Below are 26,666 nucleotides of genomic sequence, written 5' to 3' on the forward strand. Positions count from 1 at the left end.
ATATATTTCAAGATATTTTAACAAGCTGTTCACAGTAACAATAAGTATGTGTACATATTAAATATATTTTTTTTATAAATTTATTGAGTTCAGTTATCAGTTATTTTTTTAAATGTTTTTATTTTTTATTTTTCACAATTAACAGCGATGAAACCGCCACTAACAGGTTGAATCTAAACTATAATAATATTCATATTAGCAACAATAACATAAACCAAGATTGGAACATTACAGAGATTAGAATAATACAATTTCATTTTTTTCGTTAAACCTGTTAGTATAGTATAGTATATATACAACGCATGTGAATATAATTTAAATGGTTAAAATGAGTTATATATATTTAATTTTGGAAGTGAATGAAAGTCAAATAATTTAAATGCGCAGAACAAATTATTGAATGTATGAATAATCGAAACCTTCCGATGGCGGTAATTCCTCTTCAAAATAAAAATCTTCATTTCTACTATCACTGATCGAATCTACTTGACGTTTATATCGTCTTTGATCGTCACTTCCGGTCAGTTGGTCTTCTTGTTCGTCATCATTTTCATCCCAATCGCCATCTTCATCAAAATTTATATTTTCGTTATCTTCAAATTGATCTTTTTCTTGGTCATCCCAGTTGCCATCGTCATCAAAATTGATATGTTCATCACCGCCAAGGTTTGCATAATCTTCACCAGATTGATCTATTTCATCTTCATCTAAATTAGTTAAATCTTCATCTAAATTAGTTAAATTGTCATTTTCGTTTTCGTCATTGACTGTATCTATATCGAATTGGGTTTCTTTTTCATCAACAACAATTGAATTATCATCTTTCCAATTGTCTTTGTCATTACTTTGGTCATTCCAATTCAGATTATCAGCTGTGTCTTGGTAAGTACTCAATTCTTGGTCATCTCCATTGATATCGTACCATTCATTCGGTGTCTCTATATTGTCATCTACTCGTTCAGTTCGGGATCGTGGATCTTCTTCCATAGCATCGGGTAGTTTACCGATCATCTCGTCAGCTGATAGATATTCCTCATCATTCTTCCACCATGGCTCATCATTACCTGTGTCCAAGTCGTAATCTACGCGGCCGGGTTCTCTTATTAGGTTCTCCTCCGGTTGCCTATTATGAACAAATATAATAAATATGTAACAATATTATAGACCTACTTAGGCTAGGCCTAGGCCTACTGTAGCCCTGACGTACACGTGTGTCATTATTTTACCTTCATAATTATCAAAAATGAAAGAAATGTGTCATAAAAAGTATAAAGAACAATAATCAAGTGCAAACGGTCTTTCTAAGCTGCGTACGAGCTAAGTGCGCAAAAGCGCACGCGCAATGCAAAATTTATTTAAAATGTGAAATCCTTAAAACGTGTAAAAAGTTGAAATTTATTTTAAAATTATTTAACTTTCAAAGCGCACGTACGCGAAAAAAAATCTTTCAAATTTTGCTGATGATACCGGAAGATGACTGTTGACGTGAAGCATCCGTGTGTCAAAGTTTCATCTAAAAAGGCTGTTAGTTCTGAATTATAGTCAATTTAAGAATTTTCAGACTACCGAGGCCTAGCTAGTAGGCTAGGCCTAGCCTATGCCCATAATTATTTTTAATAATGAAAAAAGCTCACCCGAGACGATTGTAGCCATAAGCGCCGACAACATCAAGAATCGTACAGCTCAAAATTAAAGATAGGCCTATTGTTAAACTTAGTTTCATGTTCGCCAATTATATTATTTGCGTTTCTTGAAACTAGACTACACTCACTTTATTTTTTTTACGTGATTTCCACAAGCAATTTGAAATCGTTTAAACGTGTTTTCTGCAGTAGTATTACGCATTATATTCCAATCGAAAACGGTACGCGCATCTTAGAATGTGAGCGCCAGAGTCTAGTCAGTACCGTTACGCATTCTTGACATGCGCGCACTTGCCTGTCATTATCTATAATCATACCGGTGGTATCAAACATGGCTTTGTGGCCGTATTCACCAATCACAATAAAACTAAGGAAAATACTTACCCTTAAGATTTAAGAATTTTCTTAACAAAAGAAAACACGGGGTATTCACAAATTAATGAGTTAAGGGATTCACTTAGCTAAGGAAAACACTTAATTTAAGTGTAAAACTTAAGGGTAAAATAATCATAAATATTTATGAGTTGTCCCATTGTCCAATCACAGAGGATTTATAACTCCTCTATGGTCTAATCACTTTCCTCTCTAAAAACCAATTTGCATATTTATAAAAAAGAGTAAGGGGACGAGTGAGGAAGAAAGTGTGTGTTTGTACGTAATGATCAATAACAAGATGTAAAAAAAACCCCAAATAAATGAATACTATTAGACCTAGATTTATTTGTATGGTGAGGATCAAGAAATGATGATGCTACTAACAAACCAAACTTCTGTGTAGGCCTAAACCTGTCTGTATTGAGGCATCCCATGATGGTAGACTGGGGCATAGCATCTCTCTACCTACTAGTACTACTACAGTAGTCGATCCTAGGCATGGTTAGCCTAGACTGAGGCTATTTTCTATTACAAGAAATGAGCTGCGCAGCCATCTTTAACATAATGGCAGTAAAAACAAAAACAAATATATATTTGTATGGTTAGGATCAAGAAAAATATGTGTAGATGCTACTAAAAACCAAACATCAATCCTAGGCTGGTTAATGGGCAGACCAACAAGAGGCCTAGCATCTCTACCTAGCCTATACTGGAGCTACTACAAGTAGGCATAGCACATACACAATCGTCAGCACATCCAAGGTTTACTGAATAGTTAAGAGACCTCTGAACTGAGGTCCCTTGGAAAATAGTTAAGGATTTCACTTAACCTTAAAACCTTTGTGAATACCACTTAAGTGATACCCTTAATTTTTCTTGATTTAAAGGACATTCTTAGGATTTAAAGGAAATATCTCACTTAAGTGTGATTGGTGAATACGGCCACATGTATCAAATATTGTATATCGGCGCTATCTGTGTCTTTTCTATAGGCCTAGCTTGCGTTGCACTATGTAAATGTTGGAATTTTTCCACATTCATTTAAAGAATTACTTGTACCTGAATTTTAATTATAATAACGAAATGAAAATAATTAATGAAATAAAAATTCTTTATTGCGCATAAAAAAAAATATACTTTTTTCAAATAATGAATATATGCCTACAGGCGTTCGCATCATCTACGTCCAATCTGATATAGAAAATAAAAACAAGTTATTACTATGCCTATTTATACCGAATGTTAAATAATAGTTCAATTTAATCGACTACATCATTATAGTTGCGATTCTTTATTACTGTTGCATAATGTTATATTTATAAAAAATACCATAGTTATTCCAACTGTTATACATTAGTTCAGGAAAATAAAATAGAGTAAACAAACAAAATCAAAACTAAATTCATGTGATTTTAAGAAATTATAATTAATAGGACTTTTAACTCTTAAATTAACAATAATGAGTGGGTATGTTTCAAGCGGTCGACGTTATTTATAGTTATAATAAGTAAATATTATGTGTGTATTGTTTTGCTTGTGTCTGCCAAGAAAACAATTATCATTATGCTATGTATGAATAACCTATCGAATCTTAATTGAATCTGAACTTTCCGTATTAAAAGAACAGCATTTCACAACATATGTGGTTAACACTTGTTCAACCAAAGGAAGTTTTTGCTTAGATGACGACGATAAAAGGACCATTCTGTTCCTCACTTCAGATTGTATGATTGTTTTGTGTTTTGTATCAAATCGAAGTAGCTGAAGTGAATTAATCCATCGTTTATGCTATACAACTAAACAATTCTATACTGATTGTCACAAATCTAGGTGACACTCAGCATTAAGTGGTATCCTACCTGAGAGAAGTAAAACATTTCCAAACAAGGTTTGTATAGATTTTTTGTTACCCTATGTTGAGAAACAATGCAGCAATTTATTCTATTGTATAGATATCTCACTCCTTTAGAATTTGGTTTTGGCTTTACACTTGCTAACCTGATTGACAACGTCAGTTTGGGTAAATACATTCTTCTCATACAAGGATAAAAAGAATGAAAAACTTGGCTACGAAGGATGACATTAAATTGTGCCATAAATAAAATAGGTTAATGGTAACAATTAATTGTATAATTAAATTGTTAATTAATATAGGCCTATTTGAGAGTAAGGCTAATATCAAAATATTTAATGTTTGGATAGAACTAATAGTTGCGCAAACATTGTGTAAACATGGGTAGGCCTATAGGCTTTATATCATAACTTTCACATAATCGACACCATTACCACACACCTGTATAATATTTTATCAAACAAAATGCACCAGAGTCGTAGACACGTTGGACTAGTCTACCATTAATAACCAATCCCTCTCCAGTTTCGGTGATTAAAATCACAATCATGATTGTACTCTATACATGATTATAACGTAACAATAACGAATAACAATATATGCCAATAGAGTTTGTTGTGTGAATGTAAAAGAACAACACGATAGGTGTTTTACATGGAAATCGATTGGATGTAACCGTTCAATAGACGTAACGTCCGGCAAATCGGAAGTGGATCTGAATAGAGATGACAGTACAACATGTTTTTAGTTCGTACCTTATTATTCATTTTACGAAAGACAGTTTTAAACAGATTGAAATTGTCACACATCATCCGGGCACCCCCGCTCTATTTGACTCCGCCTTATACTGATTCTGTTAAAATGAAAAAAAAAAAGAAGTATGAAATAGATGTTATTGAATAACTGTTCATTTCTTATTGGACGGAAAATATAAAGGTGCAAGAAAAAGTTGTGGACTCTTCTCCCTTACGCACTCTTATCCATAGCTTACGTCAGGGAGCTAAATACAGTAATGCATTTTTTAGTGCTCTTATGTATTTGTAAACTGAAAGAGAAAACTTTTCAAAAAATTACCACCACTTTTGGAAATTGTTTTTTCTCTCGACATTTTTCTTTAATGTTCTGCGCATTCAGTACAATCATGTAAAAGGGACACCATATTTGACTATGTATTTGTTAACTTGTGACTGGAAATTTGTCAGTTTAAAATACATTACCACATGACAGAAAGTGTGTAGTCAGAAGACAAGAAACTGCTGGAAATGTTTTTTGTCACTAGACATGATATCTTATTTGATTTGAAAAAAGTTGAAATCTTGCTAGCATAGTTTTCATGCAACTGTTGTATAATAGTAATAGTAATAGTAATCTTGATAGCACACTGGGAACTCTTTCAAAGCTGTATAGTCAACCTAAGTCAGTTTAATAATTATAAAAAGATAATTCTTTAAAGTTAACTCCATGAGAAGAAGATTTGAAAGGTAGTTTTTAAAAGAAGCACAGATTTAATTCGACGCTAATGGGAACGAAAGAAACCTGTCAATAAACATGTAAGACACAAACACGTTTTACAATTTCATTTTAATCATTTGAGGATTTTTACTTTTAGTTGTTTTACCTTTTTAATGTTTTTATTTCACATACATCATTAATTTTAAAATAAATAAGCCGTCTTCTTAATACCAGAAGACCCACTGAATAATTTAGATAAAATAATACGAGTGTAACTCCAAATAAAGTCAAACTACACAAAGTGTTCTGTCTCTTTATTTTGAGTTACACTTGTCTTCTTAAGTAGGCCTTATTTATAAAAGTAAGCTTGAATATTGTATTATTAATTATAAATATATTATTAATTTTTTTACAAACTTATTTTACATGCATGACATTTTCATTGAAAATAATGTTCGTACAAATTAATGGTCCATGATTAAAGATTAGATTATTATTAAAAACAGCAATACAGTACTGTAAGTAGTGTTAATATTTCAGGATATCGAACTCTTAGATTTCTTATTTGACAGACAATGTGCTTGATTAAAATATTTTGATACATGATTATTACGAGCAATAAATAGTTAAAGCCATAGTGTAAATCACCGGTAATATTAAATTCAGGTTTTTTTTTCAGAAACAATACAGAAACTATAATGGCCAAGTTCATGAAGGAAACGGTGACAATAAGAAAATTACAGATTTGAAAAAGCGTAATCAAAGCAGACACAAATTAAAGAAAAATGGTGCCTTGTATTCCTAACTTAAATAAACTACAATGAAAGAAGAGAAATCGCACACATAGTCTTACTTTTAAATATTTATTTAGTATAGTTTATATGCCTAGTTAATTGTATAGTAGGCCACATTCGAACGGGCATAGAGATATTATATATCTCTATGGAACGGGTGATATTCGAGTTATTACAGAATATTCACCTTAGGCCTATAGTAAATACTATAGAGTAAATAAAAAGTAGGCTATAATGGAAGGCGTCTTTCGAACTGTTCGAACTATATAATGTAATGCCTACTTAAAGATGAGTAAATGTGTGGTAACTGGTTAGTTAGAACTTACATTTCCTTTCAAACAAACATTAAGTTGATGCTGTGCTTTTTTGGCCGTCGTTACTTTTTATTGTCAAGTGTCATAATAATTGACAGTGGAAGTTTACGATTTGTGTCTAGGGCAAAAAAACTGTCGCACTTTCTGTAAAAGTTTCCCACATTAAGACCACATCCAATGATACATACTCGTAGTAAAGTCTTCGTAAGATTAGTCCTTCGTTAGGTATGAACCGCCAAACTTATATAAAAATACAATATAAAAAACTAAATCAAACATATTCCATTTTAAACCATATTTATTGACAATTAAGCCTAAACATGTTTACTTTAAAATTCATATTTATATTACAATTTGTAACTATATAGAAGTGAAAATACAATTTGATAATCGAAACTATATAAGAATAAAAGCAAAATTATTATAACTTATAAGTCAGGAAATGTATTAAATAAATATAAAGTATAAATGTTATACATTTCTCTATTTAAAATAAATCAATCTTAATAAACAAACAGGTCATCAAATATACATTAACATACACATAGAAATGGTTGAACACACCAGGTATATAAGTATGGCTATTTACATAATTTCATTAAATATAGTTATTAAATATTTATCAACAATATAATCTATATAATTGCACTAGTCTCCGACTAGATCAAACCGGAAAAGAGAATACATATTAATATTAGAGTTCAATTTTGATACTAACATTGTCACATTCTTCTTCTTTGATGGCAAGTTCATGGTGTTGCGTTGTCGATTCAACAGATTTACAATTAGCATTTAACACGTTAGATGAAGGTTTTAACCTTTTAGAAGATTGTTCGTCATCTGTTTCTACATAGACATCATTTGGAGCAAGTAAGCTTTCAATATCGAACATACGCTTTCTTCGAATCTGCTTGTCACTGTTCTTAGTGTTTTTGATGAGAGGGACATAGTTGGTGTTAGCAGAGTTTGGAACTACTCTTGAAGCATACGAAACTGTTGTATCTAAAATGTCAAGATGTTCAGGAGAAGCGCATGGGCTCTCGTCTTCTTCATCCTCAGTTAACAAGCCCAAATGTTTTCTAACCTGCCTCTGGGCTCGACGTCGACGAAAGTCGCCTTTCGAAAAATCATAGAAGTTAGCTGGATGGATCGCCCAGAAATGACCCTTTCCGTTAGCGCTTCGGCTTATCTTGATAAAACAGTCGTTTAGGGATAAATTATGACGAATGCTGTTCCTCCAGCCTGGTCCCCTTGAACGGAAATACGGATAGTTATCAAGAATGTATTGATAAATACCGCTTAGAATAAGTTTTTTTTCTGGTGAGTTCATAATTGCCATTGCAATTAGAGCAATATAACTGTGGTTCGGTTTTGGTTCTTGTTGTTGCACAAATGCTTGTCTGGCTGCCATATACTTATTGAAGGGTAGCATATCATGGACCGGTAGTGTGCCAGAAGGTGCAATTTGTGAAAATGTAAATGGATGTCCAGCAAATGGTTGATACATACCAATGTATGGTCTAGTCATAAAACAAAACGGGAGCTGGTTGGCAGGCGGATAAGTTGGTGTAGGCATTGGTAGTAAGGCCTTCTCGTAGACTTGGTGTGAGTAGGCCGGTGGAAATTGCACTGGTGAAGGTTTCATAGTCATCTTGTATAGTGTGATTATACTAGTAATGAAATTGCCATTCTATTTGAGACTTATATGTAGGTTTCGAACAGGAAGAATCGCCGGGTTGTGTTTTACTGTCAAAGATCAGCCTTTCTGATTGGACGATCGATGCATGAGAAATCTATATCACTGATTGTTCTAAGAATACTAGACAATGCCTTACATAATACTCACTTGTGAATGGCCAAGATAGACAGGTTTCAAACTATTTAATTGACATGTACGCACTTAAAGAGGTGTTTATACGTCATTATATACTTGTTAACTATTCTTTATATATTTATAGAGTATTTTGTTACGGTAACTACTGCATTTCCGATATAGAGTTTGATTGATTTGGTATCAAACATACTTCCGTTGTTTTTTACTGGTCAGAATCGAAATAGCGACAAAAGTTTGGGTGAATGACGTGAATTTTCTTATGACAGTTCAACTCCACTTTTTGTACACAACAATATTCTTTTGAGAACCATTTATTGGATAAGGATATTCAACTTTCTGAGTTAAAAAATAATAGATACTTAATGTTATACCTTGGTTTACTTTAATAGTTGTGTAATTCTTTTACTTATGTAACATATAAATAACATTTCGAAATATTATTATTATTTTATTTTAAATAAAAGATATTAATATGCATAATATAATAGGACCTAGGCCTACTGTAAAGATGAAACACTGTTATTATTCTTTAATATTTAACAAGAAAACGATAAAAGAATTAATAGCTTTATTGATGTATATTTGTATATATATATATAAATCAAAAGGCAAATAACTGAAAAAATGACAATGCTGTGGGTATCAGTGGCTGGATCTCAATGGATTAATTAACAGAGCTTTCGGGCAACACTAGCCCTTCATCAGTGCAAGTATATATATTTGATATGATTTTTATACATTTAAAATTTAAATTAAAATATGTCTATAAATGTCAGTTACAAATAAATTTGAAATAAATTAAATATAACCAATAGGTCTTATTATAAGACAATGAATATAAAATAATTTTAGAGTTATATATATAAATAAAAAAATATATGAAAAATAAGTTTGTATAGAAGACACTAATCATGTATTCGTTTGCCTTTTTCAAATACAAAACTACATTCATTTTAAATACAATAAATATATATATCCATTTTCTAGATTTGCATTTAAAACAATTACACAATTCTAAATAACTTTCACAATACACTGTTCGTTGTTCCCTCAAGAGAATTCTTCACTTGCTTGCAGAGTTTTTTTCCTTTAATTAGTTGGTGCTTAAGCCCTAATTAATCCTTATTATACCTGGTTGCTTAGTAACCTATACACTGATTTGTTACACTAGTAGAAATTATGTTTTTATGTTGGAAGTAATTGTTGCTAATTAAAAGAAATATCACACATTTGGAATAAAGACAAAAGAAAACATATGTTGTTGTGCTTAATTAGGACCCAACTAACTACAATTTCAAAAAGCCATAGGCCAACGAAGTTGTTATTATATAACCAAAATCCATTATTTTGTAATATATGCATTAAATAAACTAATTACTTTTCTGACTGGTCATAATTATTTTCTTTTTTTTTTTGCATATTGTATAATCAAATGTATACGTCATTTAATATATTTTTGTAATCGGTACTTATCGGTGAGTTTTATACCATTTTAACTGCTGTTTCTAGTGATGTTCAATCAAGAACCACCCTTCCATTCAATCAGATATTCAACGGGAAGTTTTTGATTTAAAACATTTTTATTTAATTTTGTTTGTAACAATAACAAATAAAGTACTGGGCATTCCGATAATAATGCCAACCATGCCAAAAAACCCAAGCCGAAGTAAGGGACCAGGGATCGGTCTAATTGAACTCCGGTCAGCACCAGATGTGTCTTTCTCAGGACTCAGGCGACTCCTGTCCTACTTAAGCTAGATCTAAAATATAGTTGGCATGGTAAAGAAGAAAAAGGGGGATTTATTAAACAAGTACTAACCCATGTTTCAAGAAGCTTCTTAAAAAGAGCCACATCTTTAATGCAGTTTGGAAGATAATTCCAAAGCATAGGAGCTGCATAAGACAATTCACGGTGACCATATGAGATGGTCTTCACTTAAAAAACTAATAAAACCAGAAAAATAATATGACACTGACATAACACAATTCAAATGATATTTTAAATAATAAATTAAAATCATTTTGAAATCAGGACTAAATTTATACCGATAAATATATATATTTTAATTTTACTGCATATTATCATTTTGAAGTAATCCTTTTTGCGCGCGTCCTAAAAATATGTAAACTTCAGTTATATTCAACTTTAACCATGCTGAGGCCCAGTGATGGTAATGATTGGTAATGAATATAATTATTTGTTTTTTGTTGTTAAATATTGTCCCCTTAATAGAGGTTGAATCAGCCATTTTTATCTCTCATAGGTATCCCTGTCTCCTTATAGGTTGTCCCCTGATTAAGGTTTGGCCGTAGTGTTAAAACATAATATTAGGCCTATCCATCGTTTCGCGAGAAAGTTTCCCCTTAAGAAGTGTCCCCTAAAAATGGGTGTACCAAAGGAGGAGTTCTAGTCCTCCTGTAGTTTTAAATTGGAGGTTGGTTTATTTGTTGTTTACTGTAAACTTTTTCATTAGTGTGTTTTGACACAAATTTAGCTTTTGTACTCTTATCGATAGCTATATACAATTTAAATATGCCTAGGTCAATAGTTAAAAGGTCAAAAAAGAAGGTTTTTGGTATTAATTTTGGGACAACTTTAAAGCTCAGGTACAGGCATGAATTTTAAATATATGGTTAATTAATTGTACATAAATAAAATATTTGTAACAGAAATCAAGACAAAAAAACATTAATTTTCCTTAATATGGTCAAATACAAAATTTGGCACTGCCATAAAAACCAGGAAGTCTTTTTTTCACTAGTTAGGTAGTTTGACCTAATGTAATAACATGTCTGGTGACTCCCTAGAAGGTGAAAAAAGATGGTGGATATACGGTGGATAATTTTTGCAATAGCCTGAAAATAAAAATCTGAAGTTGAATAAAAATACCAGAAATGTAAAATTCAAGTTATATTACCTATATTTAGTCATCTGATAACATTTTTTACTACACCATTTATTTTTCATAACTTTTTAAAATGCCTCTTTATTTACCAAATTTGTGTTGGCCTACAGATTTTACTGTGTAATTGATAAGAAAGTGCTTATTTTCAACAAGCTTGTGTAACACAAATAAAATCCCAAACATTATGAAACATAGGGGAAACTATAGATCAATAATTATTGGATAGTATGATCAATAGAAATCTTTTGCCCGTACCTGGCCTTTAAAGTCTCTACGGCCAGTCGTTAATGAGATATTGCGATAATTCAAATTTACGGTAAAAACAGGCATTTCTGGTAATTTTTCGTTTAACTTTCCCATTAAAATGAATATAAATATGAGTCTTCTATGTATTTTGACAACAAATTATTTACTTACACCTACTGGTTGTCAACATAATTATGGTAAATATTGTTAAAAAGGCAGCCATTTTGAAAAATGGCCCAATCCGGTTGAAGTAGACCGGGAAAACGCGAGGAATTTTAGCATGTTTTTACAGACGACATTAGGGATCTATCCTGGCTAGCCTAGCCTAGCCTAGCCTAGCCTAGCCTAGGGATCTATCCTGGCTAGCCTAGCCTAGCCTAGCCTAGGGATCTATCCTGGCTAGCCTAGCCTAGCCTAGCCTAGGGATCTATCCTGGCTATCAGCTTTAGCATCTTTATTTCTGCCTAAAACTCCTAGACCATTAGTGAACACAGCGTTTCTTTTTTAAATTAATTATGAATATATTACAAAACGCCAATACGCATGAAGGAAAACATTTTTAAATATTCATTATTGATGAATCTATTCTTCAAGATTATTTATAAGAAACCATTTTGTTTTTCTAGTATAACTTCGAAGTCGAATTTGTCAGATTACAGTCTAATTACTGCTGAACTTACTGTAGGACTTCATATAAATACATCTCAATATCCACATGATAGAAATCATTACACGAGTCTCGCAAACGATTTGATTGACACAAACATACAAGGCTACAAACTATTCGTAACAATAGCATATAAAAATCAAGACTATCGTGGAATCAGCTACATTGTCTTTAGCACTTGACTTAGCAGCATGTTAATAGTAACACATGGTTCTCACTACATACTCCCCAGTTAACGTTTTCCATTATTATCTTGTAATTTCGTTATTATTATCATACACTGTCAGTATGATAAACACTAGTACATATTATGAAAACAATTTGCTATACCTATCGCGAGATTGACAATTGTATCCAAGTGGTATTTGAGCAATATTAAAGTACTATTGTGGCCCCATGGTCATATACAAATCATGCACAGTGTTTGGACCACCAGGATATCAACATCGTGTGAATAATAGGCCTTTACTACAGTAACATACATCTGTTAAGTAAAAGTTATTTGAAAAAGTATAACGTAAAACAAATACAGTAACACAATATAAAAGGTTAGTTAGTATCAAAAGTGTATTGATTGTCTGTTTAATTGTTTCCCCTTATTTTATCATATATCACATATTATAGTAAAGGTTTTTGTTATTTCAATTATCAGTCAAATTCCCCATAATTCTTTATTTAATATAGTATAAGGCTGACATGTTTTTAAATTTTCCGTTTCTTGTCCAAGATGTCTGTGTGACAGTTGTTCGCCTCTGAAAGATTTGAACGTAGAACTTAAGGATCAGATTGACTAGGCCTATTCTAAGTACTATTTGCTTGATTTTTGTTAAGCTAAAAAGTTAATGAAAACTTTTATATAAAAATGTATTTATCGGAATTTTTATTTAACACAGACAGACGATTTTGAGTCGATCTTGGATATTTAATTTGTTTAAAAAAGGTCGACGCGTTTCCCTTTCTTTCGCATTTGTAGTAATTATCGCTGCTACTGTTAGATCAGTACTTATTTCTTATGTCATTCTTCGAAGTAGTTCTTAGCTTGTCATTCGTCATTCTTGTTGTCAAAAACTAAAAAATACCAACAAAACAATACAAAAAAACTGAATTGAGGTAATTTAACGGCTCTCGGGTCCATTTTTGTTTCAAAAGTTGATGAATTAAGTATAACGAATGCTCAGATAAGTGTTTGCATAATTTATCATTTTCTGTCCTTGAGTTGGGGAATTTATACTAACGATGCCTTCAATGTACGATGGGAATGGCTCACGAATGTGTTAAAAAAGATTATAGGCCTTAGGCCTATATTTGTAAAAAAAAAGAAGAAATACGAAAGGAAAAAAAAGAAATTTAAAAAAGGAGTAAAACAGTCGCAGACTACAGTATATATTTCGTATTACGCAATAAATTACATTAACTTGAAAAAGTATAAAAAGAGGTCTATTCATTGTTAATAATTTATGTGAAGTATTTTAAGCTTAAATAAGAACAAAACTGTGTCATGTGGATTGGTAAAACCATTTAAATTGGGTCACTGATCCAATAAAAATCTTACGAATATACTTGGATATGATACTTAATTATGAAAAGAATTAAACTGGGCTAAAAAAATAACAAACCTTGAAAAGTTATTAAACACTTGGAAAGCAAGGAATCTTACACTTTTTGGAAAAGTCACAGCTTAAAAAAAGTTTAGATTTAGTCCCATTAATATACAATGCATGTATAATTTATGTGCCTGAAAGTGTTGTCTAAAAGATAACACGGCTGTCTTATGAATTTCTTTGGAATTAATAAAAAAAATGAAAAAATAAAAATAAAAACATTAATTGGTATAATATAGCTGAGGGGGGCATTAATATGCCTGATTTTTATACTCAAGTTAAAACACTTAAAATCACACGGGTAAAGAGAATTCTTGTAGAAAGCATGTAAAATGGAAAGTACTTTGAATAAGTCAAACCTGAATATAAGAAAGGGCAGTTTTTGTTTACTAAGATGCTTTTATTTTATTCAAATGTAATAACAAGTTGTGCAGAATTTAATACAAATATAAACATTAAGGTAAAATCTCATAATGATGTTATACAAGAAAACCCATGGTTAAACTGTCTGTAAAACCAGTACTACGTTTTATAAAACGTGGAGTAATGAAGGTTTCAATCAGATCAATGATTTGGTAAAAATCAAAAGACTAATGAATCCAGAACCAGTATGCAAGCTATTCCTAAATGTTGGCTGGATTTAATAAAAAATTATAACGTAAATTATATACAGATGATAATAACAGAAATAAGATATTTAGGATGAAAACAAAACAGATATATTCAAGTTTTATAGAAGGTGTTTGTTGCTCCTATTACCATTCCCAAATGGGAAAAAGAAATTGGTATTGAAATTGTTTGATATTTGGTCAAGAAAAGTAAAAAATGAGAAAAACAAAAAGTAGGCACAACTTAATCACAAATTGCTTCTTAGAATTCTTAGAATAAAATTTACAATTAATGGAATATTAAAAACACAAAATAATATAAGTTATGTGATGTGACTGAGGATGAAAAACATATGTTTTTCAAATGTAAAAGCAATTTCATTTCATTTCATTTCATAGTAACATTTATTTCCTTTATAATATACAAAATAAATAATATAATACAAAATTCATGACGAGAAGAAAGATAGTTAAAACAATATAATTTTTTTCTCATCTTTAAAATGAATAAAACAATATTATGAAGGAGGCACAATTTCTAAAAAAGCAAAAGCTTGTGTTGAAAGTGCCTGAACAAAAACAAAAAGTAACTAAAATCAAATTAGTAAATAATAGTAAATGGTATATAGGAATAAAGTAATTACCATAACGGAATATGAAAACAATAAAAACTGATACCTAGAATATAACTAGTTAATTAATTTATTTTTGTATTAAATATTGTTTAGTGTTAAAGACGAAGCTATGTTTGTTTGCAGAAGTTGTAATTTTGTTAGGAAGTGAGTTCCATATCTTGGGTCCAGTAAATCTAATATTATGTTGAAAAGAAGTCTTTTTGTGTTTAGAAATATGAAGGTTATTGAGGATTCTTGTGGAATAGCCGTGAAATTCATAATTGGGAGAAAACATATCGCGTAAATGAGATGGAAGAAGAGCATTTTGGCTTTTGTAAATAAATAAACATTGTTGGAAAATATTAATATCTGTTAATTTTAATAATTTGAGAGAACGAAATAAAGGATCTGTACTAGTTCTAGGTGAAACATTCAAATTATTCGTATGATTTTCTTTTGTAGTATTTGAAGTTTGTTTAAATTAGATGAGAATGTGTTACACCAAACGATATTGCAATATAAAAGATATGGCAAAACAAGGGAGCAGTAGAGTGTTCGGAGGATATGATGTGGAAGAAAAGATGCCAGTCTACAAATTATACCAATATTTTTTGACATTTTGTTTTCTGTCTCAATAATATGGGGTTTCCATGTCAGACGACTATCAATGGATACACCCAAACATTTAGCATGATTGACCATGGGAAGAACAAAACCATTTGGTTTAATTTGCAATGGACCTAATTTAATCGGCATCGTACTACTTCTAAACAAAACATAGCTGCACTTTTTAGATTTACAGAAAGGCTGTTTTCCAGAAACCATTCGGATACATTAATTAAACTTGTATTTACAGTGTTAAATAACGACTCTAAGTGTCGATTTTTACAGATTAGTGTTAATGTCATCTGCATATAAAAAGTAAGATAAAGATACTGACGAATTGTAAATATCATTCACATATAAAAGAAACAGAAGAGGACCTAGTAATGAACCTTGTGGTACTCCACAGGTAATAGGCAAATAGTCAGATTGGGAATCACAAAACTTGGTACATTGGTAGCAGTTGGATAAATAGCTCTTAAATTAATAAATTGAGAGGAACAGCGCGAATACCATAGTAATACAGTTTTGAAAGAAAAATGGGATGGTTAATGGTATCGAATGCTTTCGATAGATCGACAAAAACACCAATTGCAAACTCATCATTTTCAAATGCATCTATTATTTCATTGGACAAATCAATTAAGGTCATTGCGGTATCAAAATGTTTGAGAAATCCAAATTGCTTATTGAATAGAATATTATTTTTTTCCATAAAGGCATAGGTTCTATTATAGATAATTCTTTCTAATATTTTAGAAAATAGCGAAAGGACTGAGATCGGTCGGTAATTAGATAAAGTGTCCTTTTTTCCTGCTTTAAAGATGGGAGTAACTCTTGGCAATTTCAATTTATCTGGAAAAACTCCTTTTGTTAAAGATAGATTAAATATGTGACATAGAGGTTTAACCAAAAAGGAAATTGATTGTTTAATAACTTTTGGACTGAATTCATCAAGTCCTTGAGCTTTATTAGTTTTAAAACACTTGACAATATCTATAATTTCAGTATCAGACACTGGACACATAAATAAGGAGTTTAAAGTAGGTTGGGGCAAATACGTTTTAAAATCAGATTGATCGGTTGGCAATTTGTTTGAAAGAGTTGGTCCAATTTCGCAAATTTCGTATTTAGCATATGTCTTATTATGGAAAAAAAATCAATGAAATATATAAAAAGTTGGATAATAGTAAATTTTTTCTTTTGGTGTGAATGCAACATAAAGAATAAGTTATACTCAATTGCTCTATATACTATATAATAAAAATATTGTCAGAATTAAATAGGTCAATCTGTAAAAACTCATGGATCACGTTAAAAAATATACTTACACAAGAACATTCCATGAATGTATTTTATTAATTTTTTTTTTTTAAAGTTACTGTAATTAATTTGTAAAAAAATGTAAATAGTGCAAAAAAAACAGAAAAAAGGAGGAAAACACTAAAAATAAGGGTAAACAGAAATCACTGATAATGCTATACTATTCAACTATTTATTGAGTTGCTTTTGATTCTCTATATTTATAGATATTGATTCAGTTTATATGTAATGTAAATGTATGTTTAAATAATCTCTTGATTTGTAAGATGTAAGGGGAAACTTAATAGTTATAAACGAAAATATTTATATATTTAAAAAGATAATACACAAACATAGGCCTAATCAAATTGTTTATTTATCAAATAATTATGTTTTGAAATGAAATTAAGGTGAGTGAACCTCACAAAAGAAAGAAAAAATTTAAAATCTGTGCGTGAAGAATAATACGTATCTGTAAATTAAAAGTTGCGAATGAATTGCCTATTTTCAGCTGAAAAATAAATGGTCCCTTTCGGTCCATGGATGTAACATAAAAGTAGGCCTACTTATTAGGTGTCATATTTTCAAAATCGTCTCAAACTCACCCCCACTATGGTGTCGTATTTCGGAATACAAATATTACTATATTCGGCATTTTTTAAACTTTTACTATAACAAATATTATAAAACGAACAATTAAATATTAAAAATGATGTTAACATGTAGGCATACTTGGTAACATTTTATTTCAAACAATCTAACACATGTATTGCAGTCCGTACAGTACCGTTCTGTACTGTACAGAGAGAGAGAATATTTTGAACAACGCCACCAATTTCAAACTGTTCTTAGGAAAACTACTCCACAGGTGTGTAGGCAAGAACAGGTTGTCAATTTGCTTCAAAATTTGTGTTTGAGGTAAGATTAGATCTAGTTTACTATTTATTATAATAAATTGTTATTAGATTTTTATAAAGGATCTTTGGCGCCTCATTTTTTTCCTGGGGAATGTATGTTTGTATTGCGATATCATCAAACAGTGTGTAAGCTTAGTTAGGCCCGTAACTCTGAGTTAGGTACTCAATCAACATCATGCTCTGCATGCTGGACTGTGTTACAAATCATTTACGTCCGTAACTTTAGCCGCACATGCGTCCTAGTCTAGGACCTGGGTCAGATTTGTATGCATTTAATTTAGGAAAGAATATCTCAACTGTTATAAGATAATTTGACCCCAACGAACAACATGGAATGTGTGCCAAATTCACTATCCGGGACGAACATGCCCAAAATCGGAGTCAAAGGTTAAAAATGTGTGGTTCTTATATCTCGACAACCACTTGTACAGATTTGCTTTTGGGGTCAAATTGTTTAGAATATAAAATATATTTATATCACACAACTTTTAGGGAAAAAATGACCTGAAATGCTTTTATTTACTGACCTTTGACCCAAAAATAACCAAAAAACAAATTTTTGGGTTAAATTATTCTTTAAAATGCCAATGGACAAACTGTATGGTATCAAATGAAAGCATACACAATATGCTACCTATTGCTATCCAACTTGCATTGAAAATTGATGCTAATTTTGTTTAAAATGTACATATTTTATTATTTTTTTACTACTTTTTTATTCTAAACAATTTGACACAAAAAAAACTCTTTAATTATTTAATATTATAATAAACCAAAATAAATTTACACTATTTAATATAATTATAATCATTTTAGTAAAAAAGTGATAAAATATGCACATTTTTAACAAAATTAGTATCATAATTACTGATTTTGAATGCAAGTTGGGTAGCAATGGATAGAATATTTTATGGGCTTTCATTTGATACCAAATCGTTTTTCCAAACACTTAAATTATTTAATATATATAAATAAACATAACAATTACGCTACCAAATATTCATTTTTTGTATAAAATTAATCCAAATATGCACATTTTCCATACATAAAAATTTCAATAAAAGTCTGGTAGCAATGGGTAGCATATTGTGTATGCTTTCATTTGATACCATACAGTTGTCCATTGGCATTTTAAAGAATAATTTAACCTGAAAATGTGTTTTTTGGTCATTTTTGGGTCAAAGGTCAGTAAAAGCATTTCCGGTCATTTTTTCGCTAAAAGTTGTGTTAAACCGAATATAAATATTTATATTCTGAACAATCTGACACCAAATACAAATCTGTACGACACGTGGTTGTCGAGATATAAGAACCACACATTTTTAACCTTTGACCCCGATTTTGGGCATGTTCGTCCCGGATAGCAAATTTGGCACACATTCTATGTTGTTCGTTGGTGTCAAATTATTCTATAACAGTTGAGATATTCTCTCCTAAATCTACGCTCGCGCTAACCGCTCGCCAATTCGCCAATGGCGACTGGAGTCTCCATTTGGCGAAAATAATTATTGCCTCGTTCGCCAAATTGGCGAAAATACATTTCCAAGCCTAGGCCTAGCCTGGTCGGCGTGACTTCTTATGGGAGCGAGAATTCGCCACACTTCGGTACTTTCTGACTCGGGTACACTTTTTACCACAACAGCATTTTATGTGACGACGTCACGATCGCCGTGTTAATTGTTTTAGTTCTGTTTAAACATGCGCAGAGCGTGCCTCGATGACGTTTTAATGACACACAGTTAATGTGATTGGTTCGTGGCCGGCCGTCGTCGACGTGATGATGAGCGAATAAAAGGGGAAGTCCCTATTCTTCGACGTAGAAAATGAACTTCGAGAAGAAAATGTAAACAGAAACATGTGGACGAATACTTCCGTAAACGAGGCTGTTCTGTTATTTAAAAAGGGGAATTTTAAATTTAACAAAGTAATTACCTCAATAGTATAATGTTAACATGTTTAATTTTATTTCCCTTTCGATTATTCTAACCGAAAGTTGCGCTTTAAATTGAATAGCTAAGAAACAGCGTATACTGCAACGGCAACCCTGGCCAAAGCGCGTTTCGGCCGCCTACATAGAATGGGTTACGGCCGCTGCATAGCAAATTCAAAGCTTCTTAAATTTCTGCGGTACATTTCTTGTTTTATATAATAGATTGATAAATATTCCAATTATTAAATAATTTAATAAATCGGTAAAATTGACGTTTCGAAGCAAATATTCCATGATGAGAGGTGACATTTTTCGACATGCCTCGTGTGCGGCGAAGACTAGTTCAGAAAATGGAACAGTCCACTGCGGGGTTATCCAATCATTAATTAACGCGCTAATACATGCATACCATGCACATTGCCTGGGCGACGGTAATTTAGTAATAAGCGAAGAACTGAATCCCCCGTAAGGAAAATGGTAAACACTGATATTTATGGTAGGGATTATTTTTTTCAGGGGTTGGTCTTGTTGGCCTCTTCGCACGAGGTCCACGCAAAGTCAAATAAAACGATGTGTTTTATCAAACAGAAATATAAATTAGCTTCAATTCAATACTAAATTAGCCAGATTTTGATAATGAGAAAGACTCAAAAATTCAATTTTTATCGTTAAAATTGACATTTGAGGCGGATGTACATAATAATAATAACCGATTTACATATCAAAATAAAGAGTATTTAAAGCCTGATAACATGCAACAAAAATTACTCCACCACCTATTATGGACCTCGTGCGATCGGGTGCGAAAATGGGTAGGTGTTTTCCAAAGTTATTTTTAGCGCGCGGATTTCGGCTCGCCGGCTTTTGTACCTCATTTTTAACTCGCGTTTTCTATTAAAATATTTAATAAACATAGATTATAAATATATAAAAATAATCCCTTAAACAAGATCTTTCCAGGCATATAATTTTTATTCGCATGGGTACATAAGAAATAGTATATTTTTAACTTCAAAGACACGTCACTTTTTGAAATTTCACGAACGTGTTAAAATCCCGGTAACGAAAATCAGGTTCATTGGGATACCTAATAATAATATAAATGTTAAAGAAATCAAATATAAAAAAAATACATGCATTATTTATTTAATAAACATTTTTTTGAATTTTTATGGTTTTTTAAATTTGGCTAAAGGATTTTCAATTTGGCTAATGTATTTCAAAACCTTTCGCCATTTTGGCGAACAAAAATTTGACCTTAGCGCGAGCGTAGTAAATTAAATGCATACAAATCTGACCCAGGTCCTAGACTATCCAGTATGTTACGAAATGACGTCAAGATCAAGGCCGCTAGTTCCGTTTTTTGCACCTGTATTTTATTTCGACTCCAAATTGTAACTTTATCGTGAATACCACACCTTAGAATTAGACCTCATAAGTACTTTTACGATGGAGAATCACAGAAAAAGTAATAAATAAATCCTTTAAATTGATGAATTTACAGTTGTGTTTCTCGCAAACTGTCAATTTCGCATTTACTCCATGTTCAATATTGTCGTTTCTATGGAGCGCCAAAAGAGCAACTATATTAGAGGACCAAAAACTCAGTGGAATGCCTATATATTTAATGCATTTATTGGTGAAAATTACGTTCAATTTCAATATATTTTGTCAATGTTAAAAATGTTGATACTGTACACAGATTTGTAAACTGTATTTTACGGTCATTGATTTTGTTATACACCATTTCTTCACTTTGAAATATATGTAAGCTAAAAAATGAAAGCAATTATACTGGATATGGAACTTTAGACTTTACTTTTGACTGTTCAGACTTTACAAAAATAAAAGAAAAATTGTGCCGTGTGAATTAGGTCTAGATGTTGAGCTCAAACGGTATAACAAAAGCATAAAATGGGTGTTTTTCGTAGTGTATTAATTATTTGATAATGGGAACCTACGCTGACGGCAATCGATGATTAAGTATTATAAAAGCGCAATACTGGATATGGGACTTTGTGCTGTGTGAATATTAATCATGCGGGTGTGCATCAGAAAGTGACAACGTGCTTGAGAGGTTGAAGAACATTTTAATGATAACATTTATATTTATATCAATATGAATTAAGTTATAGAATTAAGATGGAATAATTTGGACAGACTTTAAAAATCAACAGAAAAAGTGCAGACATTACTCGAAATTAGATGATGTGCTCAGACACAAACTTTTATATTTGATTATGATATCTTGTGGAAACATGATTTTGGAATAATTTTATTTATGTGTGTGTGTTTTTTATTTACATTTTTTGTTCATTTCAATTTTTTTATATATTGCTATTTTTTGCGTGAGGTGATATCTTTTTTGCTTTTTTTGTACAGTAATTACATTTTTGCTTTAAGCAGTGATACTTATGGTATTTGTAGATTCGGCCATGGCGGTACAAAACGTCATCATATGGCTAGTTGAATTATAAAAGTCATATTTTTATGATAAAACTTGGAATAAAAAGGGGGTCCTGTTATTTTCACCTATTCTGCACTGTATGTAGTATGTATACAGTGTATAGTGTATACTGTATATACTTGGACACAAAATAGAGGGCACACTAACATTTTTTTTCTCCAGGTCACAAATGGCATAACCTAACTCGTCCATAGTGACAAGTTCAAATCTAGTTATATTATAAATTGCCTTTAGGATTAATGAAACAACACATTTTTTACAGTCCACAGCATGCTTATTTTTTTCATTATGAGATGCTATGTGTCATTTGTCACAAATGCTTCCAAAACCATTTCACTTCATTTTATATCTCCTAATTTGATGCTTAGTGGATATGTAGGGCAAGTTTTTTTCATACACAAAAATGATAATTTCAAAAATTAGACATTAGATATTAAATTAGAAAATATATTCAAATCTGATATATTTTATTTTTACGGATATAAAAGGCGATATCTGTTATATTACATAGCCAGCAACAAGTTGGATATCCACTGCTGGGTCGGGTAGCTAGGCCTCCTTTGTAATAAGCCTGCCTAGTAGTTAGGCGCTGTATTCACCTTTACCTTGCGAAGAATAATATACAGATATTACTAATTATTTGATTTCTTGGCAATAAAATATTCACTTACATAGGTTGTTTAAAGTAACAGAAGAATATTTCCATCAATAAGCCTACATTTATATAATGCATAAAGAGGAATCCTATAGAGTTCTGCGGTGCTGACGTCACGACAATAGGTGGCGCTGCGTGGTTACTAGCCAACCAAAAAATGCATTCAACCTGCCTGAGAGACTCCAAGGTCACCAATGGTTTGGAATCGCCTTATTGAAGTAGTCATTTTAAAACTTAATAATTACCTCCGCCAAGGAGGTTATATTTTCACCCCTGTATGGTTGTGTGTTTGTGAGTTTGTGTGTTTGTGTGTGTGTCTGTGACCAGCCTGGAGGCCACAGTTTTTATCCGATTCTCACCAAATTTGGCCACAATGATCTACAGTATGCCCCAATAGCTCGGACGAGTTCGAATTTGAGGGGAAAAGGTCATATGTCAAGGTCACAACTAACAAAAAACTATTTTACTGCCTAGAGATCACAGTTTTTATCCGATTCTCACCAAACTTAGCCACAATGATCAATGACTCATTATATAATTGTGGTTACATTTTGAAGGGTCAGGGTTAAAGGTCAAGGTCCACAAAAAAAAAGAAATAAAAAAAAAAAAACCCCTCAGCGGGATTTGAACCAGGGATCTCAACTGTGAGAGGCTGGATACACAACCATTACACCAAACTCTCATCCACTACTTTGTAGTGTGCAGTTAGCCTATTTACACTTAGAACTAATTAAAAAAATGTAAAAAAAAACACATTTTCGAGGGGGAATTTTATGTAGGGGAATTTTATGTAGGGGAATTTTACAGTAGGCGGAGGTTTGTACTCTCGGAGTACGCTCTAGTTTTCAATAAAAACAAACTAAAATTTCAAATGATCACTAAATATTTGTTTTTATTATACTATTTATTCTTTAACTACAGTTTAAGTTTAAAAAAATCAAGTTAAGATACATAATTTGATAGAAATACAGATGTATACAATTTTAGTTGGCTAGCAACCATGCAGCGCCAATATCGTTGTGACATCACACCGCAGAACTCTATACAGTTCCAGTGGATAGATAGAAACCAAGTGACATATGATTTCCAATACCTGTCTGATATTTCCTGTTGATAATAAATTCAAGTGTTTTAAACTTTATCATTTCAGGCGATTGTTTACATATATCTTGAGTGTCCAACCAGCATAATTGTTCATTTAATCAACCAATACACACTTTCATTGATCAAGTAGTTGTAGGTGTTTTAGCTTGGTTTTTTAATTACCTCTGCCAAGGAGGTTCTAACCTTTGTTTGTCTGTCTGTTATAGCAAGATTATTTTCACCATAGATACACCTTGACATAAGGTCGTGTTCGTACGGTGGTTAAAATAAGCGCTTAATTTCACCCATGCCTCGGGTTATAAATTGAGCGTTGTTCGTACTTGAAATATTTAACCGCTTAAATGCTTAATCGACGAATCACAAACCGGAAATTACGTTTTAAGGTCAGTTGTCTTTACAACCTACGACCCCATTTTCGCACGCTAGTTTCGTGTTGTATATTTTTTACTCGCGATCTTTCTTTACAATAACAATTACTGTACTTGCTACCTTTTACACTGCTTATCCTTGCGACAAACCTTATGCCTCTTAACGCCGATAATCCTGCCGAAATATGCCTTCTCCTGACGACCATTATTTTACTCCTTGACGAAGAATTTGAGCCCAATGTTACACGACGGAAACACCACCGACCAGCTAGGCCTACTACTAAGCGGTCTACACCAACAAGGACAGCACCAGCTGACGATCGCTCTCGAAGCGTGTATGGAAGAGCTTCTTCGTAGGAGAAATGACGGGCCTAGGCAGCGAACGGTTGTCAAAATTTGACACATTGCCTCTATCGGAGATTTATTATCCTTGAAGGCCGAGTATAATTGGATTATCGCTGAAATAACCTGCAAATTTGGTGAACATTTTGCCTCGAATTTTTTGTAGCCTGAGGCAAAAGTTAGTTGGATCACGCGAATGGAAATCGGGAATAAGCTGGTATTTTCAACCCCTACGAACAGGCCCTAAGACTCCAAGGGGGTGTGAGACTCCAAGAACATGTGGTGCAGTATGTTATATTATTGCTTGTATCTTTTCTTTAAAAAAAGAATGTTTCCTCTCCACCCATGTGTGCCTATTATAATATGGTATTAAATAAAAAGGAAGCGAATATATTTAAATTATTATTAGGATATTCCAACTAGAAAAAAAAAAATTATTTTATACAGATGCAAAATTTAATATTCTAGAATTGTACCAGCATTTATTATGGCTACTCATCTACCTTTATCTCCTATATCTCTATTTTTAATTGGAAGCACATAAGAACATACATGAAATATCTGTAATGAATAATTTATGTATCGATGTTCGACACACTTTATGTAGTAAAAAAAATGTTTATTATTCAAATTTGTTGAGTGATTAGTGATATTGATATAATGAAGTGCTTGTAAGGAGATGGTTGTGATCCGGAAATATTTTTAATATGCATGTTGTACAGTCAGATTAAAGATAAGATGATTTATTTGTTCCATTGGTACATTGAAATTACATACAAATTGTATCATTGATCTGTTAAAGATCCAAGATTGTAATCGATGATTTCCAATAAAGCTAATTTGTTTTGGAGATCAATTGACCTTTCTACTCCCAGTTCCTGCACCTATGATTACAGGATGAATTGGCCCAGCCAAAATCGATTAAGAGTTTTGGCACATTTAGTTGGTATTTGATTTCTTTTCATTTTTACGGTAATATTGAGTATAACAAAAATCCAAAACATAGTACAGTAAATATATAATCAGTATTAAAATATACTAAATCGTCATATTTCCATGTAAAAATGTGACCTCCGCCTCCTGAGTGCTGTGCCATGTTGTTTACCTTTGATATGTAATACGAACCCTGACATGTCAAATGCATTTATGGGCATGAAATATTTTTTTCAAATTCTGCCCAAAGGTCAGTTTGTTTTGTTGTTAAACTTTTTTTGGTTTCATACGATGATGCTCTCGAGGCTCACGATAGGCCTAGGCCCATATGGTCATCTTCGGATGAGTCCGTCTACTAATTTAGTCATAATTTTGAAACTGGTAATTCATTATGGTCAAGTTTAGTCATATTTTTGATAAAAGAAATAGGTTCTGATGAAGAGATATAGTTCTAAAATTTGCATAATCCATACTCTGCAAAAATAATTTGTCACACAAATTAGATAACATATTTGAAAAGAAAATGTCCTTGGCATTATTTTTCTTCTTTTTTTCAATTTTTTTCATTTCATTCTAGAGCAAAATAAACTTACCTCCATATTTGTACATCCATAATTGGGCTGAATTTTTCACAGTAATTAATGCTGTTCTATAGTACTTGAGAACCCTGCAACATCTGAGCTCTCATTGGTGTGTTCAATTATGGATACATTTTTTCATTGTGTAAATAATAGCAAAATTATATTTAATATTATAGGGATAACTTGTACTTCAATGTAAATTATGATAACATTACGTTGCTGCAACCATAAGTTGTGATGGAACACATGCTGGCGGCATATATAGATTGATCATTTGTATTTGTAAGAAATATATTACAATTTCATCCATATTATTAATCACTTTAGTCACATCAAGTACGTCATATCTGAATGTGTGATCATCATTTTACAAATTATAAATGAATTATTATTGAGTACTGCAAGTAGTGGCAAAAATCCCCCTTAAAAGGTACCCTTGTAGAACATATATTCAAACGAACTAGTTTATAAATTTGTTCAAGCAATATCATGAAATTAAAGTTCTTAAACTCGCCTTTCTCGATTGAGAACGCATCTCCTGCAAGTATTGTCTTTGAA

The 26,666-nt window shown here is 31.8% G+C and overlaps 1 protein-coding gene across 1 annotated transcript; it reads right to left on the reverse strand.

The window, feature by feature from the left end:
* Nucleotides 1-18: 18 nt before the first annotated feature.
* Nucleotides 19-1,800, reverse strand: LOC140062268 (uncharacterized). The gene is made up of 2 exons (XM_072108402.1): nt 1,635-1,800; nt 19-1,123 (listed from the first exon to the last, which is right to left on the reverse strand). Exons 1-2 carry the CDS (start codon nt 1,721-1,723, stop codon nt 394-396), a joined length of 819 nt encoding a protein of 272 aa, XP_071964503.1. The 5' UTR covers nt 1,724-1,800; the 3' UTR covers nt 19-393.
* Nucleotides 1,801-26,666: the final 24,866 nt, after the last annotated feature.

The sequence above is a fragment of the Antedon mediterranea genome, chromosome 11 (genome assembly GCF_964355755.1).
Source record: "Antedon mediterranea chromosome 11, ecAntMedi1.1, whole genome shotgun sequence".
In the NCBI taxonomy this organism is placed as follows: Eukaryota; Metazoa; Echinodermata; class Crinoidea; order Comatulida; family Antedonidae; genus Antedon; species Antedon mediterranea.

Bases quoted from the DNA above. Each gene is read 5' to 3' on its own strand.
- LOC140062268 (XM_072108402.1), bottom strand. From the start codon at position 1,723: ATGAAACTAAGTTTAACAATAGGCCTATCTTTAATTTTGAGCTGTACG. The intron at 1,124-1,634 runs GTGAGCTTTTTT...TGTTCATAATAG, and splicing joins TATGGCTACAATCGTCTCGG to GCAACCGGAGGAGAACCTAA.